Here is a 14,797-nt window from a genome sequence, read left to right as displayed (position 1 = left end):
CTAAGTCAAACAGGGTCTGAAATGAACCTTTTCCACTAATTGCCACTTTGTCTGCCACTTTTGAAATGTGTGTGCTCATTGAAGGAGTATTTAGATCATTCAGACTTCATTTAATGTAAAGAATGTCATTCAGTGTTTGATACAACCTCCACTTTACCAGCTGCAACATTAAAATGCTGAACACGTTAAAGCAACAATAATTATAATCCAAAAATATGTATTCTTCTCAAATGACCCATTCTGCAGGAGGAGTACTTTTACTTCTAGTATTTTAAGTAGGCCTTTATTTAAATGCTAATATTTATGTATTTTAATTTTTTAATGATTACACTTTAGTAATACCACCTTTACTTAAGTAAAAGATAAAGTACTCTTCAGACACTTGTAAATCACAGTGTTTCAATTACACCATGCCTTTTGAGGGAGCCCTATTTTGCGGGCGTGGAATGGTACTGTGCACATGCACGTGCATACATGAATGTGTCTGCCTATCTTTGGAAGCAAGACATGAGAACTTTTGTTGGGTCCTGAGGAGCTGCATTGTTTTATTTTTGAACAAACTGAAACCTACACTGTACATTTATTACCACTTGACAACTGAACTGCTATTTTCACCTCTGCTCTGGTCACCAACACCCATCTGCTCTGAACACATCCAGCATCACAGTTCCTGTCTGTCTCTCTCTGTCTCTCTCTCTGTCAATTTCAATTTCAAAGAGCTTTATTGGCATGACAGTTTAGAAACAATATTGCAAAAGTGATTCATAGTAATTTCAATACATGGATAAAATCAAATAAAGTATATAAAAAGAAAATAATAATAACAATAATTACAGATAAAACAGAATACACTAATAACAGTACATCAATAAATTAAATGGATCAGTTGTGTTTTCAGTTGGACATGGAGCAGGAGGATAGCTCATCTGTGATCACTGTCTGTTCTCTGAGGCTCTCACATGTTTTGATAAACTTTGCTGTTTCCAGGACAACATGTTTTCTCTCCCAGCAAGTACTGCATTTTCACTGCATCACCAGATCGAGAGAACTGTGTGAAGAGTTTGTCTCTGATGTCCGAGTATCTCCTGCAGTGGAGCAGGAAGTGCTGCTCGGTCTCTGGTTGGTTCTGCTGGCAGAGTGAGCACACTCTGTCCTCTGGACGCAGCCGGCTGTGTGTGAACTGCAGGCGGTCACAGTTCTCCTCAGCCTCTCATCCTGTAGCCTACTCAGGTACTCTGCTACACCGTACTCTCTCTTTAGAGCTGAGTAACACTGCAGCCTGCTTTGGTTCTGGATCTCATTTCTCCAGAAGTTGATGTAGCTGAGTTTATGTTGGTTGATGATCTGATTGGGGTGGTAGCAGGGCGTGGGGGTGTGGGTGGTATGTGTGGGGGCAGAGCTGAGTTTTAGTACTAACTGGCTAAGCTTGGTGTTCTCTATGGTCTCCTCTTGGCTTTGAGGTGTGGTGACCAGACGTCCCCGATTTCCGAGGACAGCCCCCGATTTGGGTGACCTGTCCCTGGTAAAAGCTGTCCCTGAAAATGTCCCCGATTTTGACACTGAATGGGGGGAAAATGCGTGCAGACTCAAACGCCAGTTATTACGGTAGTCAGTAAACGCATCGCCTGAGAAGACGTCGTATGACTTACAGACGTTATCAGGAAGCACGACCAGATGCAGCAGCATCAACAACAACAATCTAGAGGCAGCAAAAAGGAGAGAAAAGGAGACCGGTGGCCATGTTAAATGGTATGTTGTTATGAACTTATTTATTTTGCGTGAGCTGGCAGTAGACTTGACTGTGTGTGTGTGTGTGTGTGTGTGTGTGTGTGAAGTGAGGTAAAGTAAGTATGATTGTAACATGCAGTGCGTAACATGCAGGAGAGGAGATAGAAGGAGAAACTGGCTGAATGTAGTCTGTCCCCCTGATGAGTGACTTTTGTGAGTGCACTTTATAAATGTAGGCTATTCTTTGATTTTAATAAAGTAGCATTTTGTTGATGTTGTTTAGCCTTACTGATGCTGTTGCATGGGTGATACAGTTATTTTTCTTGTAATGAAAAAATCATATCTGCAGTAGAAAGTTGCACTTTGGAAATTTGGTTTGGTACAAAGTGGTACATGGTCTGAAAGGTTGAGGAACCTCTGATGTAAGTCTAGCACATTTCAAACAGAGGCAATTACATAGAGTAGATAAAAGAGAGCACAATGACTAAATTATGTAAGTATATTACCAAAACTGATGTTATTTCTTTAAGAAAATATTCACTTACTATTGGCTCTGTTCTTGCAGTTTTTCTCATGTTCTCCTCTGCTCTTATTCTACCCAGGCTCCTGAGGCGGAGGCTACGGAGGTGGATGAATGAGGGGATCATGGTGATGTCACCCATTTTTTTGATTGCCACCTCTTGTGTCATAAATATCAGTTCAGTATTCAGGTATGAGTAGAAACCTTCAACCAAAAAAAATCCATCCTCAAGCTAATAAGATTAAGATATTTTTGTCCTCCTCAGTGGATGGATGGTTGGTGATGTCACTCATTTGTTTGATTGCAACCTTTTGTGTAATAAAAGCTGGTCAAAATACACAAAAAAGTACTTGTCCCCGTTTTTTATTTCATAATGATAATATTTAATGATTTTTCACCGTCGCACTGAAAATGTCCCCGATTTTCATCTCAGAAATCTGGTCACCTTACTTTGAGGGGCTTTGTATTGATATGAGTCCGGGTCGCTTAATTTTAAGTGGTTGTAGAATTTTAGAGAGAGAGGTTTTTGGATTTGGATCAGAATGGGAAATCAGCCCAGTTCTGCTCAGCAGCCATTGTTGGGGGTGTTTCTACGTACTTTCAAAATGTTTCTGCACATTTCTACGTGCAGCGTTTCTATTGGGTGCTTGTCCCATTTCTTGAATTCTTGATTGTTGAGGGGACCCCATACTTCACTGCCATATAGAATAATAGGTTCGATTATAGTTTGCATTATTTTTATCCAGGTTTTAATGGGAATCTGAAGATGCGTGGAGTTTTTAATGGCATAGAAAGCCCTTCTTCCTTTCTCTCTGAGCTCATTCACAGTCAGCTTAAAGTTCCCTTTGGAGGAGATCCTCAGGCCCAGGTAGCAGTAGCTGTTTGTGGGCTCTATGTTGATGGATCCCAACTGGAACTGGGGCTGGTTTCCCTGACATCTGGTGCGTTTTTCAAAGATCATAATTCTGGTCTTTTCCATATTAACCGACAGGGCCCACATCTAGCAGAATCTTTGCAGATGATCCAGCTGCAGTTGGAGAGCATCTGCGGTTGGCGCAAGCAGGATCATATCGTCAGCAAACAGCAGACGTTTTATCTCGGTGTCACCTAATGGTACTCCGGGGATAACAGAAAGCTCTACGGATTTTGCCAGGTCATTTATATAAATATCAAAGAGGGTGGGGCTGAGGCTGTGTGTGAATCCAATCTGACTTCTACTCAGGATGTTATGTTGGTGGAGGAAGTCTTGTAGTCAGTGGTTGATGATGCTGCAGAGCAACTTTCCTAAATTACTGCTGATACATATACCCCAGTAGTTTTCCGGGTCAAGTTTGTCTCCATTTTTGAATATCGGTGTCAAGATTCCTTGGCTCCAGATGTCAGGGAAATAACCAACACTGAGAACAAAGTTAATTTTAGTATAGCACAGCATTTCACATGAGATACCATCAGGACCACTGTGTGTGTGTATATATATATACATATACATACAGTACAGGCCAAAAGTTTGGACACACCTTCTCATTCAATGCGTTTTCTTTATTTTCATGACTATTTACATTGTAGATTCTCACTGAAGGCATCAAAACTATGAATGAACACATGTGGAGTTATGTACTTAACAAAAAAAGGTGAAATAACTGAAAACATGTTTTATATTCTAGTTTCTTCAAAATAGCCACCCTTTGCTCTGATTACTGCTTTGCACACTCTTGGCATTCTCTCCATGAGCTTCAAGAGGTAGTCACCTGAAATGGTTTTCCAACAGTCTTGAAGGAGTTCCCAGAGGTTTTTAGCACTTGTTGGCCCCTTTGGCTTCACTCTGCGGTCCAGCTCACCCCAAACCATCTGGATTGGGTTCAGGTCCGGTGACTGTGGAGGCCAGGTCATCTGCCGCAGCACTCCATCACTCTCCTTCTTGGTCAAATAGCCCTTACACAGCCTGGAGGTGTGTTTGGGGTCATTGTCCTGTTGAAAAATAAATGATCGTCCAACTAAACACAAACCGAATGGGATGGCATGTCGCTGCAGGATGCTGTGGTAGCCGTGCTGGTTCAGTGTGCCTTCAATTTTGAATAAATCCCCAACAGTGTCACCAGCAAAACACCCCCACACCATCACACCTCCTCCTCCATGCTTCACAGTGGGAACCAGGCATGTGGAATCCATCCGTTCACCTTTTCTGCGTCTCACAAAGACACGGCGGTTGGAACCAAAGATCTCAAATTTGGACTCATCAGACCACAGCACAGATTTCCACTGGTCTAATGTCCATTCCTTGTGTTTCTTGGCCCAAACAAATCTCTTCTGCTTGTTGCCTCTCCTTAGCAGTGGTTTCCTAGCAGCTATTTGACCATGAAGGCCTGATTCGCGCAGTCTTCTCTTAACAGTTGTTCTAGAGATGGGTCTGCTGCTAGAACTCTGTGTGGCATTCATCTGGTCTCTGATCTGAGCTGCTGTTAACTTGCCATTTCTGAGGCTGGTGACTCGGATGAACTTATCCTCAGAAGCAGAGGTGACTCTTGGTCTTCCTTTCCTGGGTCGGTCCTCATGTGTGCCAGTTTCATTGTAGCGCTTGATGGTTTTTGCGACTCCACTTGGGGACACATTTAAAGTTTTTGCAATTTTCCGGACTGACTGACCTTCATTTCTTAAAGTAATGATGGCCACTCGTTTTTCTTTAGTTAGCTGATTGGTTCTTGCCATAATATGAATTTTAACAGTTGTCCAATAGGGCTGTCGGCTGTGTATTAACCTAACTTCTGCACAACACAACTGATGGTCCCAACCCCATTGATAAAGCAAGAAATTCCACTAATTAACCCTGATAAGGCACACCTGTGAAGTGGAAACCATTTCAGGTGACTACCTCTTGAAGCTCATGGAGAGAATGCCAAGAGTGTGCAAAGCAGTAATCAGAGCAAAGGGTGGCTATTTTGAAGAAACTAGAATATAAAACATGTTTTCAGTTATTTCCCCTTTTTTTGTTAAGTACATAACTCCACATGTGTTCATTCATAGTTTTGATGCCTTCAGTGAGAATCTACAATGTAAATAGTCATGAAAATAAAGAAAACGCATTGAATGAGAAGGTGTGTCCAAACTTTTGGCCTGTACTGTGTACACACACACACACACACACACACACATATATATACATATATATATAATATACAAAATATATAAGAAACTTTATAAATATATTTTGGTCTTTCTTTTGATATTGTATTGTATTTTGTGCTTTTGTGCTTGACTATTTGATGTATCACTGAGGCTGCATTTATGAATGATCCATATTTGTACTGTTTTTAATGTTAATCTGAACCAGCTGGTTTCTGTTGAAAGGGACACACACCCACAAACCATTGCGAGAATGTGTCGCCGCAAACGCGACAAACATCCACTGAACTTTGACGGCGTTTTCTGTGAGCACGGCTGAGCCATTTGTACCGCTACACGTTTCTAGTGGGACTAAGTTTACAAGCACAAGAGTTCAGCGAGCCACCGAAGGACCGCCCTGCAGATTTACTATTGGTTCTGCAACGTAGGGAGTTTTTTTAAACTCAGGGAGAAAGTCATCAGTCTTTAGTTAAGCAAAGCGTCTAAAGACTGACTTGTGAGTCTAGTCAGAACTTTATTGGTATCTAATGGCACAACAAAAATTACACCATAAATCAGAAATTCTTCATCAAAACCTCACAAAACCTATGTTTAAATTGGTCAATAGGGGCGCCACCATTTCAAAACATCTTGATTTAAAGTCCAACAAGTATATTCCCCATGTTGAACGGTCAGCTCTGTACATGACTTGTAAGACAGGTCGGGAATTTTTCTTATACCCAGATAGCTGTAATTTCAGGAAGACAGTGAATTTGACAAATTCTCTTAAATCATTCAGAAAAGCCAGTTGAGACCCAATCTGTCATTTAAACGTTTCCTGCATAAAGTCTGTTGTGAAGTACTGTGAGTGTGTGTGTGCCTCAGAGTTTGTACTCACACTTGACCACATTCTCAATGTCAGTGGGGTCCTGAAGGATCTTGGACAGGCCGTCCAGCAGCATTGCAGCCTTGCTGTAGCGGTACGCTATATCTTCTGTTTGCTTGAACATCTCATCCAGAGCTGCTGACTGAACCTGAAACACACATACAGCATCGCATTAGGCTGACCAGTATAGATTATTGCTGCACTTAACTGAACATATTGTTTGAAAAACCTGGTGTAAACGACTAGAATTAATACCAGACTACAGTCAATTTGTCACTCTAAGCCCTGAACATTTTTGTTTCTGTACTGTGTATGTGAGACTCACCATCTCCACAGCGTAATTATAGATGAGCTTCTCTGCAGTGACGCTGTTGATTTCGTCCACAAAACGCTGCTTATCGGAGAAGAAGTGGTTGAGTTTGTCAGTCAACTGCCGACAGAGGGAGATGCAGCTTTTGTAGCGCTCATTCAGACCCTTCACCACTGAGAGAAAACAAGATTTGGGATTGGTATTTTTGCATAAACTTGTATTTGAAAGTTAGAAATGTGTGAATAGACAGTAAATAATAAGTAAATAGACACAGCTAAGTTTTACATACTGTGTCTTTCTGCTGCTGATTAAATGCGTGAAAAGCATATTTCTCCTCTTTTCTCACCTATAGTTTCCATTTTAATGCATTGGTCAAGTGATGACAAATGAAATGTCCTCACCCTGTTTGACAGCAGTGGAAGGATTGAGCTTGGCTGATTTAATCTGAGCCTTAGCCAGATGGAGGGAGGAAGCCAGGAGCTGAGCTGCCTTCATATAGAGCACCAACTGCTCCACCTGCCTGTAGGGGGCAGCACAACCATACAATTTATACTGTGTAAGTACATACATAAAATACAGTAGAACACACAGTAGCAACACCAGTGAACAAAGAGCCTCCTCAGACAACATGACATCATTACCTATATGAGATTATCAGTGAGTCAGAAGAGACTTTATTCATTCCTTACCCCCACTCTTTGCTGAGCTGGCTGATCTGGTCCACAACCACACTGTCCTGTGGAGGGTAGAGGGAAGCGGCCGACACACCAAGCTCCGTCCCTCCAGCTCGCACTGCTGCCATCTCCAGTACACAGTCAGTGAATGAAAGTATCATCCTTAGGTGCATCAGGGTGTCTGTATGCTCCCGCTGGATCAGACATGACAAAGAGTAGAATTAAAACACAGAAGAAGATGAGAAGAGTGTACAAGTGAGTCATTAAGTTGTTTAAGGGCCTGTGTCCACATAGTGTTTTTGCCTTAGTGTCGATTTTTGTTTTTTCAATTGTTCCCAATGAGGAGAGCAAATACTGCCACCTGGAGAAAAGGTGCCACACCCAGCGTCGTTTTTTAGAGCACTCCAGCTGTTATGTGCAGCCCCTCCAAGCACTTCTAGTTGAAAATCTTTGAACTTTGCTTACAGGCGCTAGTGACATCATTGCCGCGTCTTTAGACACTATATGTCAGTCATAAATTATCACAACAAACACAGAAAAGGCTCCTCCGTGAACCGTCACCTTATCGTGGTGGAGGAGTTTGAGTGCCCTAATGACCCTAGGAGCTATGCTGTCGGGGGCATTTTGCCCCTGGTAGGGTTTCCCATGGCAGATTGGTTCTGGGTGAAGGGTCAGACGAAGAACAGTTCAAAAGACCCTTCATGATGGACACAAACAAGGACACATGTACCCGGCCCGGAGGGTTACCGGGGCCCCGCCCTGGAGCCAGGCCTGGGGTTGGGGCCCGTGGGCGAGCGCCTGGTGGTCGGGCCTTCGCCCATGGGGTCCGGCCGGGCCCAGCCCGAACCAGCTACATGGGCTCGTCCCCCTGCAGGCCCACCACCCGCAGAGGGATCCAGAAGGGTTCGGTGCAATGTGGATTGGGCAGCAGACCAAGGCGGGGGCCTTGGCGGTCCGATCCTCGGTTACAGAAGTTGGCTCTTGGGACATGGAATGTCACCTCTCTGGCGGGGAAGGAGCCGGAGCTTGTGGAAGAGGTTGAGCGCTACCGGCTAGATATAGTAGGCCTCACCTCGACACATAGTTCCGGCTCTGGAACCCTAGTCCTTGAGAGGGGTTGGACTCTCTCCTTCGCTGGAGTTGCTCCGGGTGAGAGGCGGAGGGCCGGGGTGGGCTTTCTGATAGCCCCCAGACTCTCTGCCTGTACGTTGGGGTTTACCCCGGTAAACGAAAGGGTTGCTTCCCTGCGCCTTCGGGTCGGGAAACGGGTCCTGACTGTTGTCTGCGCTTATGCACCGAACAACAGTTCAGAGTACCCACCCTTTTTGGAGTCCCTGGGACGGGTGCTGGACAGTGCCCCGACCGGGGACTCCATTGTTCTGCTGGGGGACTTCAACGCTCACGTGGGCAATGACAGCGGGACCTGGAGGGCCGTGATTGGGAGGAACGGCCTGCCCGATCTGAACCCGAGTGGTGTTCAGTTATTGGACTTCTGTGCGGGTCACAGTTTGGCCATAACTAACACCATGTTCACACATAAGGATGTCCATCGGTGCACGTGGCACCAGGACAGCCTAGGTCGCAGGTCAATGATCGACTTTGTAGTCGTATCATTTGATCTGCGGCCATATGTTCTGGACACTCGGGTGAAGAGAGGAGCAGAGCTGTCAACTGATCACCACCTGGTGGTGAGTTGGATCAGATGGTGGGGGAAGATGCCGCGCAGACCTGGCAGGCCCAAACGAACAGTGAGGGTCTGCTGGGAACGCCTGGTGGAAGAACCTGTCAAGAAGATCTTCAACTCCCACCTCCGGGAGAGCTTCGACCGCGTCCCGAGGGCAGAGGGGGACATTGAGTCCAAATGGGCCTTGTTCCGCTCTGCCATTGTCGAGGCGGCGGGTGTGAGCTGTGGCCGCAAGGCCGCTGGGGCCAGTCGCGGCGGTAATCCCCGAACCCGCTGGTGGACACCAGAGGTGAGGGGAGCCGTCAGGCTGAAGAAGGAGGCCTACAGGGCATGGTTGGTCTGTGGGTCTCCGGAAGCAGCTGACGGGTACCAGCGGGCCAAGCGGAGCGCAGCGGCGGCAGTCGTGGAGGCAAAAACTCGGGCGTGGGAGGAGTTCGGTGAGGCCATGGAGGAAGACTATCGATCGGCTCCAAAGAGGTTCTGGCAAACCGTCCGGCGCCTCAGGAGGGGGAAGGCGGCAACTTGCTCACACTGTTTACAGTGGGGGCGGGGAGCTGCTGACGTCAACTGGGGACATTATCAGGCAGTGGAAGGAATACTTTGAGGAGCTCCTCAATCCCACCAACACGTATTCCAGTGAGGAAACAGAGACGGGGGTCTCGGGGGCGGGTCGTCCAATTTCTGGGGCAGAAGTTGCTGAGGTAGTGAAACAACTCCGAGGCGGCGGAGCCCCGGGGGTGGATGAGATTCGTCCTGGATATCTCAAGGCTCTGGATGTTGTAGGGCTGTCCTGGCTGACACGCCTCTGCAACATTGCGTGGACATCGGGGGCAGTGCCTCTGGAGTGGCAGACCGGGGTGGTGGTCCCCATTTTCAAGAAAGGGGACCAGAGGGTGTGTTCCAACTACAGGGGGGTCACACTCCTCAGCCTACCCGGTAAGGTCTACTCCAGGGTGCTGGAGAAGAGGGTCCGGTCGATAGTTGAACCTCAGATTGAGGAGGAGCAATGTGGTTTTCGTCCCGGACGCGGAACCGTGGACCAGCTCTTTACCCTCGCCAGGGTGCTGGAGGGGGCATGGGAGTTTGCCCAACCAGTCCACATGTGTTTTGTGGATTTGGAGAAGGCTTACGACCGTGTTCCCAGGGGCATCCTGTGGGGGGTGCTCCAGGAGTATGGGGTTGGTGGCCCCTTGCTAAGGGCCATCCAGTCCCTGTACCGAAGGAGCATGAGTCTGGTTTGCGTGGCTGGCAGTAAGTCGGACCTGTTCCCGGTGAGGGTTGGACTCCGCCAAGGCTGCCCTTTGTCACCGGTTCTGTTCATAACTTTTATGGACAGAATTTCTAGGCGCAGCCGAGTGGTGGAGGGTGTCAGGTTCGGTGATGGGAGGATCTCGTCCCTGCTTTTTGCGGATGATGTGGTCCTCCTAGCTCCATCGAACAGTGACCTCCGGCTCTCGCTGGGGCGGTTCGCAGCCGAGTGTGAAGCAGCTGGGATGAGAATCAGCACCTCCAAGTCTGAGGCCATGGTCCTCAGCCGGAAAAGGGTGGATTGCCCACTCCAGGTCAGGGGGGAGGTCCTTCCTCAGGTGGAGGAGTTTAAGTATCTCGGGATCTTGTTCACGAGTGAGGGTAGGATGGAGCGGGAGATTGACAGGCGGATTGGGGCGGCGTCAGCAGTGATGCAGGCGCTTAACCAGTCCGTTGTGGTGAAGAGGGAACTTAGCCAGAAAGCGAAGCTCTCAATTTACCGGTCAATCTACGTTCCAACCCTCACCTATGGTCACGAGCTCTGGGTAGTGACCGAAAGAATGAGATCACGAGTACAAGCTGCCGAAATGAGTTTCCTCCGCAGGGTGGCTGGGCTCAGCCTTAGAGATAGGGTGAGGAGCTCGGACATCCGGGAGGGACTCGGAGTAGAGCCGCTGCTCCTCCACATCGAGAGGAGCCAGTTGAGGTGGTTCGGGCATCTGGTAAGGATGCCTTCCAGACGCCTCCCTTGGGAGGTGTTTCAGGCATGTCCAACCGGGAGGAGACCTTGGGGCCGCCCCAGAACACGCTGGAGGGACTACATCGCCCGGCTGGCCTGGGAACGCCTTGGGGTTCCCGCGGAAGAGCTGACGGAAGTGGCAGGGAAGAGGACTGTCTGGGCTTCTTTGCTGAGGCTGCTGCCCCCGCGACCCAGACCCGGATAAGTGGAGGACAACGAGTACGAGTACGAGTACACAGAAAAGGTGGGAGAAGATCAGCTAGACACTGAATGTTGCTGGTGCGCGTTGTAACCTTGTTAACTGTGTAGTAAACCCTCTGTAAATGCAGCATTACTTTAGCTACTTAGCTAACAGTAGTGTCAAGATATTGTGATAGAAAAAGCACCAGGGGCGCTTACTTTTATTTCTCCAGCGCTCTGCCACCGCTTTTCTACTGAAGAAAAATGCTATGCGGACACATGCCCTAATTGATCAATTTCTCGATTAAGTGAGGAAAAATAGACACCAAACTTTTGAACTCAAACCTCCTCACCTCCATGAGGGTCTCCTCAGGCAGCTCAGGGGCTTCAAATGTGATGAATCCCTCCAAGCTGGGAGGGGAGGTACCATAGGGAACATAGCGCAGGCTGCTGGGTGCCCCCTCAGTCCCGGGGACAGCCTGCCCGCCCCCAAAACCTCCTGGAGGAGAGGAGCCCATGGCCATGCCTGGAGGAGAACCGACATAGACCCGGCCACTAGTGGAACACAGGGAGCCAGCTGAACTGTTGGATCCCACTGAGAGAAAGATGGGAAGGGGAGAGATTAATTACATCTGACAAATACTACTTCACTAAGAAAACCTCACAGCCTTCTTGCCTCTAAGTGCTTATTTATTTGCATACTACCTCAGCTCAGGTGAACGGTCCTCACCTGAGGTGGTGCGTGGTCGTGTGCCCAGATGGCTGCACGTAGGAGGAGTGCTGCTGTTTGGTGGTGAACCCACAGTGAAAAGGACTGTACGGGGACTTGCTGACCCACCGGGAACATGGCCACTGGGACCTGCAGGGGCTTTGGAAGAAGCCATTTGACTGTTTTAATTCTTAAATGAAGATGAAGTTTAAATTAAGCTTCAATAATGATAATAACAATAATAATAATAATAATAATAATAATAATAAAACTAGAATTACAGCCTTGCAGTTCAGTTCTGTGAAAACATGGATGCTTCACACACATCAATTCAGTCTCCCTTTCTGTTCCTGCATTACAGCACTGAATAATAGCAAGAAAAGTGTTTTATTCAGAACATAATGATGTCACAGTGAAGCTGATCTTTGACCTTTTGGATATAAATTGTAATCACTTCATCATTTTATGCTATTAGATATTTGTGTGAAATTTTGTCCTAATTAGTGTATGAATTCTTAAGTTATAGCCAAAAACAAATTTTTTTGAGGTCACAGCGACCTTGACCTGCTTCGACCACCAAATTCTGATCAGTTCATTCTTGAGTCCAAGTGGACGTTTGAGCCAAATTTGTAGAAATTCTCTTGAGGCGTTCTTGAGATATCGTGTTCACAAAATTGTGACAGACGGATGGACAACCCGAAAACACGGCTATTGCTGGTGCGGAGGCATGAAAAAGCATTAAATACACTGTATCACGAAGCAGTTTCATTCAGACATTATGTTTATGGGTCAAAGATGTGGCATGTCAATTCTGGTGTCCAAAGCATATTTATAATGTTAAAAATATATAAATATTTCAAAACACTACATTATGTTTCTCAACTCTCCCCTCTTTACTTACTCATATGAGTATTCACTATAAGAAATGAAAATTTAAGGAGCTATTGAGCTCAAAAGTACCAAATTGTCCTTCCTGGGTAACGTCCCCGCTTAAATCTAAGTACAAAAATATGCAAAAAATGTCAGAAATCTTAATAAAAGGATTAATTATCTACTGGGGCATAATTGTGTTAATGTTTGCAATGACATATGCAAATATAGTAATAATGCTAAGCTTATTTACATTTTAACGCAAGAAATACTTTTGTCTCCATATTTGGATTTCCATAATGTCCTTCCTGGGTAACAGACTATAGTGGCTATATATTACCATATTTGGATCTGGATAGTCATGTGACAGACTGTTGTATCAGCCAGAAGATTCTGAAGGACCCCCAAAACACATTACAAGGTCAAAAAGTCTCTCTTAAAATGTTGATATTTTGACCTTTTTGGTCACTGGTGCGATATGTCCTCAAATCATGTGTCTTTCTGGATAACGCTAATAAAACATTTATGATGTTTATATATTTAAAAACCACCTATTTCATGTGAAATATTACACTGATGCGTTGAAGTTTAAGTTATAGTTTTCCACAGTAGGCCTAGTTAAAGCCTGATTATAAAGGGAAAATTGTTTTTTTGTCCTTCCTGGATAACGATATATCCTCCCTGGATAACAAAGATCTTCTGTTACCCAGGACATGTCCTCTGTTATCAAGAGTGGATATGTTTACCAATGCAGATTTGTATTAGTATCTGTAGCTTTTTAGGCATTGACTTGATATTGTTATATTATATTAATAACAATATTATGTATTTTTTTTAACTTTTATGGCATTTTCTGTTATTTATCTTGAACTTATCTGATTCAATGAACACAGGCCATTATCATAGATTTTTGTGAATTTATAGTCCAAAAATGAACCAATAATAATGCTATAATCTAATATTTATGTTTTTAATAAGGTTTTAGTACAGTTTTGATGTTTCAGGGTAAGTTTTGTTCTTCCAGATGCCACTGTCTGATAAAGAGAGGCAGAGACTAGGAAGAATGCTGATCCACAAGCTAGGGCTGAGTATCTTGAGGAAAAGAGAGCAAGGTATTGTGATTTAGTGAAGGCAGATCAGTAAAAAGGAAAAAAATATCAAAATAGGTTTACACACATTGCAAAAGGCTTAGATGTTTTAGTTAATCCTCCTGTTATGTTGTGGGTCAAATTGACCCATTTCAATGTTTAAGAACACAGAAAACATGTTTTTATTGAGTTTTGGAGCATGAAACTGTTTCTGCTGGACTTGATTAGTGTAATGAACATGTAAATGAAAATGACTACTGACACGACAGTGATAATGGAGGAAGGGTAAAAATATCACATTTCTTGCAAATCGAGACACAAGAGAAGAGACTGACAGCCCAGGAGGCTCTGGAACATCATTGATCAGGATAGTGAAGTTGAGGAGGAATTGTCTGAAAATGAAGATGATCTTGAGATCAACTCTGATCATGACGATGAATTTTCATACCATTAACTCCAAGAGAAACATTCATATCAAAAAATGTCCAGATAGAATATTGAATGCCTCATTTTTGCCAGTGTACTAAAAGAAATCAGTTTGAAAGTTATTTTTTAATGAAAAACGAGTGAATTCTCATAAGTAAACCATGATCTGTAAGGGGTGAAACACTTGATTACATTAAATAATGATTACATTAATGTCAATTGAGCTAACGATAATGTTTATAGAGAAAAATATATTTACCTCCGCCAAGGAGGTTATGTTTCCGCCGGCGTTGTTCTGTTTGTCTGTTTGTTTGTTTGTTTGTTTGTCTGCAAAATAACTCAAAAAAGTTAAATACGAATTTTGACGAAATTTGCAGGAAAGGTGGATAATGGGACAAGGAACAGATGATAAAATTTTGGTGGTGATCGGTTGAAGCAAAGTGGATAAAATAATAAATAACGTCTATGGTCTGACAGCCTCAGCAGCAATTAAGACGGTGAAAATAGCGCCATCTGGTGGCCAGAAAGCACGTCTTGTTCTGCTTGCTAAATATTGTTAAATTCTAAAGTTGAAATTAATGTTCTGTGTTGGAAAAAAGACAAAACGAAGTTTAAAAACGAAGTAAATACACCACA

At 44.8% G+C, this 14,797-nt stretch overlaps 1 protein-coding gene across 2 annotated transcripts in view; it reads right to left on the bottom strand.

The window, feature by feature from the left end:
- ulk2 (unc-51 like autophagy activating kinase 2) overlaps positions 1–14,797 on the bottom strand; it is a 114,680-nt gene that overhangs the window by 4,009 nt on the left and 95,874 nt on the right. For both annotated transcript variants that reach the window (XM_078166867.1, XM_078166868.1), the window contains 6 exons: positions 11,799–11,936; positions 11,422–11,663; positions 7,233–7,411; positions 6,945–7,063; positions 6,559–6,716; positions 6,246–6,381 (listed from right to left, as the gene is read on the bottom strand). In XM_078166867.1, the coding sequence (XP_078022993.1) occupies positions 6,246–6,381; positions 6,559–6,716; positions 6,945–7,063; positions 7,233–7,411; positions 11,422–11,663; positions 11,799–11,936 (972 nt within the window). The remainder of the gene's footprint in view (positions 1–6,245; positions 6,382–6,558; positions 6,717–6,944; positions 7,064–7,232; positions 7,412–11,421; positions 11,664–11,798; positions 11,937–14,797) is intronic.

Source organism: Epinephelus lanceolatus, chromosome 4 (genome assembly GCF_041903045.1).
Source record: "Epinephelus lanceolatus isolate andai-2023 chromosome 4, ASM4190304v1, whole genome shotgun sequence".
Taxonomy (NCBI): domain Eukaryota; kingdom Metazoa; phylum Chordata; class Actinopteri; order Perciformes; family Serranidae; genus Epinephelus; species Epinephelus lanceolatus.
This window is presented reverse-complemented; position numbering and strand designations above follow the sequence as displayed.